The sequence below is a fragment of the Poecilia reticulata genome, linkage group LG13 (assembly GCF_000633615.1).
Source record: "Poecilia reticulata strain Guanapo linkage group LG13, Guppy_female_1.0+MT, whole genome shotgun sequence".
NCBI classification, from domain to species: Eukaryota; Metazoa; Chordata; class Actinopteri; order Cyprinodontiformes; family Poeciliidae; genus Poecilia; species Poecilia reticulata.
Genome location: NC_024343.1, coordinates 5,102,103 through 5,106,766, shown reverse-complemented (window position 1 = coordinate 5,106,766; position 4,664 = coordinate 5,102,103). Strand labels below are relative to the sequence as shown.

Here is a 4,664-nt window from a genome sequence, read left to right as displayed (position 1 = left end):
AGCATGCAGGACCACTCAGAGGGGGCTCCAATGAAAGTTAGTGAACATAAGAAACACAGAGTCAGAGAGAAGAGCAGCAGGAAGCTCAGCTCTGAATTGTTGGCTCTGACAATCGGAGTTGTTCTGTGATGGAAGAAAAGCATTCCTGTAATAATGGCCAGAAAGGCTCCACCAACAGAGAATCCAGCCAGGATGATTGACAGGATTTCATCGAAGGAAAGAAATTCCACAGGTTTGGGATAGCAATTGTTCTTCTCTGCATTAGGCCAGAACTCCCTGGGACACAGGAAGCAATCTGGAGCATCTAAAAAAAAATTTAAAAAATCAGCCATTACAACAGCTCTTATTTTGATGAAGTGATTTACATAGAAAATAAATTTACCTGTTATATTACTGATCTCTCCTTCAGGACATGGTATACAGTCATAGCAGCAGATTGGTTTTCCTTTCTGCAACACTTTACGAGTTCCAGGAGGACAACTCTCTGAGCAAACTGAGACTGGAACCTGGAACAGAGACAGAGGCAATATTTAAACAATTATTATTACAATTATTAACCTGGAACAGAGACAGAGGCAATATTTAAACAATTATTATGTGAACTAGTTAGACTATTCTTGTCTAACTAGTTCACAACTTCTTCATTTGATAAGTACTTGTGCGCCATCTTCCAGCCAGGTTAGGTTCCTGTTGATACGAAACTGTTCCCCCATTGGCAGTGATGCGTCATAATATCCCACTGTTACCAGTTCAGTAACTCCACTCTCACTCTTTTGCCAGTTTACCAGCTCATAAAAAGCTATGGGATCCCCATTAATATCGAATGATACATGATAGCCATTTCGAGAAAAGTTTACTTTTTTTAGTTCAGTTAAAACCTATGAACCAAGAAAAAGAGACTGTAAGAAATCAGTAGCTAGGTTAGAAATTGATAAAGAAGAAATTTACAACTGATATAAAACTCTGGCATTCACTTATTATTCAAGCTGACCTGTTGGGGCTCCAGTCTGATGTATTTATCACAGTGTGTGGTTGTATTAGTTTCCTGACATATTACATTGTGAATAGCATGAGCTATTGCATAAACAGCCTTGTACACCATGTTAGAAACTCTTAACTGAGAGGTTTCAGTGTACGGGCTTTTTAGAGTTTTAAGATCTTCAGTTCCATCACACACTTCCTTATTCAGTTTAGAAGCTGAGGAGAAATGAATTAGCGAAAAAAATTATGTAAAGAGACAATCTGAAATTGGTCAAACAATCATGCTAACATATTTAATGCACATAGTCTCGGGTTGTAGCATGCAAACTATTATACAACTTTGAGTTTTCTTTTCAAAACTAAACAGGCAAACTTTCACAAACATTACAATATTGTGGTTTAATATGAAATTAGTAACTCTGTGGTTCAGAGTACATCTTATTTTAAGTTTCACAAACAATTTGACAGTTTTACTGCTTAAATTTATGATTGACATCTATTTAGATTATAAAAACAATTCACCATTGTACTTGATTAATTTGAAAATTATGTTTCGTACACAATAAATAAGAAGTTTGGGAGTGTTTTTTGCAAATCTATTTTTCGTGGAGTATTTCAAATCAACACTTTGATCCAAATCAAATAAAGAAACATGAAACTGGCACATTTAATAACAGCAGAAGAAGCGATTTACACCCTGAAAAATACCTGGAAAACATTTCTTACCAATTACGTATCAAGTATCATCAAGTTAAAACAATTGTTTTGTTTAATGTAATGCATGCAGTCACTAGTTTGTGTGATTACGCCGAAAACAAACTGAGGGAGAAACTTTCTCACCTTTTGTCAGGCTGCAGTTGAACGCATCTTCCCAGAACTCAGTGAGAACTGAGGACGCAGAAACTTCAGAGGGAGAGAGATTTAAAAGGAAGTCTCTCAAACCTGGGACCACAGATTTCTGAATGGCCACACCGATGGCTCCTGTGCAGAAACTGAAGCTCATCAGATTTGGGTCAGTTATCCAGGCCTCGCTTCCAATCCACTGCCGAGGTGGACCTGGCTGCCATGCCAGCTCTTCAAAGAGGATTTTCATGTCTCCAGGAGCTGCAAATGCCACAACTACTGTTGCTGTTGACCTGAAGAAACAGAAATTCAGTCATATTATTTATCATTTGCTGAGGCACACGTATACAAACACGTATGACATAAGAGAGTGACACAAAAAAAAACCTCCGGATAACGTCGGCGACTCTTCGGATTTTGCTCTGTGGGTGGGTCCAGTCAAAGGACTCGATGTACTCCACACAGATCCCTTCTCTGCGTGCCGTCTCAAGAAAGGTTGCAATGCCGTAATTTCCGTAATCTGAGTCCGAATGGACGGCTCCGATCCAGGTCCAGCCAAAGTGTTTCACCAGTTTGGCCATTGCAGCGGCTTGGTAATAATCACTGGGAATCGTTCTGAAAAAAGTCGGGTACTCGTGTTTATCGGACAGGCAGGCACAAGTGGCAAAGTGGCTCACCTGCAGGAGAAAAGATAAAGAAAAAGATGTGATAGAGGATATGTATATTAGAGTTTCTGTTTGCAATGAATTTGCTTTTTCCTACCAGAGGGATGTTGAAAGACCCGATGATGCGTGACATGCTGATGGATGGAGTGGATCCAGAGTCTCCCACAGCTGCCACCACCACTCCAGACTGAGAACAGTTATCTCCTTTGTAAAACACAGGATCCGGGCCGTTTGACAGCTGAAATGCCACATGCACGGCCACTGGCACAGAGGAGCATGTGTCATAGATCTGATAACCCAGTCTGATGCCCGGCAGCAGCTCTGTGCTGTTGTTGATCTCCTCAATTGCAAAGATCATTGTGCGAGAGAAGCGCAGATCCCGGGCATTAAAGCTGCACAGAATGCATTGTTAACCCCAACATAAAAGTATTCGTAATAAAAAATTAAAAAAAGAAGAAAAACAGTATGAGCAAGTTGTGGAAAAAATAAAATAGGATTATTAACAATTTGATAACAGAGTATGAGATGTTAACATTTTACTTGAATGAAGCTGAGCACACATTAAGGTTCTCATCAATAAATCTATAGCTAAATCTATGCAACTATAAAAATATATTTTCTTTGGAGATCATAGCTAAATTACACATAATTTGCAACATTTCGTCCGCATACTAACCTTCCTGTGCATCTCGGCAGCTCGGGCTTTTTGATGTAGTTGTTTACCAGTGTGTGCATTTGGTAGTGAATGAAGAAAGCCCCTCCAATCACAAAGTCCCCATCCATGGAAAAGGCAGGCAGGCGGGCAGAACCCTGCAGGCTACATTTCACCAATGGATCCTCAGCGCTGACACCAGCACCGTTCAGAGCGTCTGTTGAAGGAATCGTTCGTTCCACGTCATCATTAAAGGAGCCGCCAACAACTGCAATTAATAAGTTGAACAAACTCACTGCTAATCTCAGGCCAATCTCCATCCTCCGAGCGTGTGTGGGGAGCAAGTGTGTTTTTATTGGTCTTTTAACGGCGCACAATAGATCAGGTGATCGTCGGAAAAACGCATGACATCACCAGTCATCTTTGATAACATTCAAGAAGGATTTTTTTTTTTTTTTACTGAACTGGTTCAGAAGCACCGTCTTCAACTGACTGAATCCGCTTTGGTTGGGCTGATGTTTTTTTTTTTTTTTTCGGTGGCGTATGAAAGTATGTTTCGAACTCTCTACAGGATTTCATCTCTTCACTCTTGCTCTTAATTGTGTCAAATAATTTAACTTACATAAAAGTAGTTTTGGGGCAACTCTGTAATACCTTTGGATTAATGTCAGTATTACCTACATTGGCAAACAGGAAGTACTCGAGTCTGCTAGAGGAAGTGCTTAGCTAAAACTCTCAAAACATAATAGCTCCAGTTTGACACTGCAGTGTGAATTAAAGCTATTTTAAATCACACAACAAGGTAATGTTACAGACAGGTTTAAACTAATGCATGTATGCGGAAGGTTTGTTGTTGTTGTTTTTTTTAAATAAAAATACATATTTTAATTTCATAAAAATATTTTATTATCGCCTTGCAGTGACCTAAGTCAGCCGTTTTCTCAAAGCTCCCTACTGCAACTTTAAGCTAACTAATTAATTCTTATACCAACAGGAAGAAGTAGGTACAGTGAAAAACATGGACTATCACTGACTGGATAACAGCGTACTTGACTTTTGAACCGGAAGTTATTCTGCCACGTATCACAGATAGGAAATACAGTTGAAACCAAATGTTTACAGACACCGACTAAAAATACATACATATTTTAAAATTTAAATCAGAGTTAAATCACACCAAACTTCAAATATTTTTTATGCTTACAGCAAAACTTGCCTGTTTCTACATGTGTTCCTTGCTTTTCACATATACAAACCACATCATGTCAGTCTAGCGTAGTCATATGCAATGTCTTAATTTACTAAAATTATGCTACGTATTAAAATTATAGAACTTTTTGAAATTAAAGTGAGAGTTGCCATCACCTCTGCTTAAAAAGTAATTGTGTTTTCAAGTCTTTGATAATGTGGGATTAGTTTTTGTTCATAAGAAATTTCTTAGTGTTTTTCTCCGGCTGAAACAAAATAATGTAACACTTTGGAGCAAATATACACAGTATCAGTCCAAAACTGGAGGCCAGAAT

General features: G+C 38.7%; 2 protein-coding genes across 4 annotated transcripts in view; both read right to left on the bottom strand.

Annotated features, from left to right (window-relative positions):
• LOC103474267 (extracellular calcium-sensing receptor-like) overlaps positions 1-4,664 on the bottom strand; it is a 36,562-nt gene that overhangs the window by 28,421 nt on the left and 3,477 nt on the right. The window contains exon 7 of the mRNA XM_017308143.1: positions 13-304. Within this exon, the coding sequence (XP_017163632.1) occupies positions 13-304 (292 nt within the window). The remainder of the gene's footprint in view (positions 1-12; positions 305-4,664) is intronic.
• On the bottom strand, positions 401-3,587 carry LOC103474237 (vomeronasal type-2 receptor 1-like). Of its 3 annotated transcripts, none has more exons than XM_008425068.2 (5): positions 3,166-3,587; positions 2,587-2,881; positions 2,212-2,501; positions 1,822-2,117; positions 401-506 (listed from the first exon to the last, which is right to left on the bottom strand). In XM_008425068.2, exons 1-5 carry the CDS (start codon positions 3,459-3,461, stop codon positions 460-462), a joined length of 1,224 nt encoding a protein of 407 aa, XP_008423290.1. In that variant the 5' UTR covers positions 3,462-3,587; the 3' UTR covers positions 401-459. The 3 variants fall into 3 exon arrangements, with proteins under 3 accessions (XP_008423290.1, XP_008423292.1, XP_008423289.1); XM_008425070.2 differs by lacking the exon at positions 401-506 and having other exon boundaries at positions 1,342-2,117; positions 3,166-3,358; positions 3,438-3,460; XM_008425067.2 differs by lacking the exon at positions 401-506 and having other exon boundaries at positions 1,342-2,117.

Coding starts and splice junctions, on each gene's coding strand:
- LOC103474237 (XM_008425067.2), bottom strand. CDS start 3,461: ATGGAGATTGGCCTGAGATTAGCAGTGAGTTTGTTCAACTTATTAATT. Junction 2,882..3,165: donor CTGCCGAGATGCACAGGAAG/GTTAGTATGCGG, acceptor CATTCTGTGCAG/CTTTAATGCCCGGGATCTGC. Junction 2,118..2,211: donor GTCGCCGACGTTATCCGGAG/GTTTTTTTTTGT, acceptor CTGTTTCTTCAG/GTCAACAGCAACAGTAGTTG.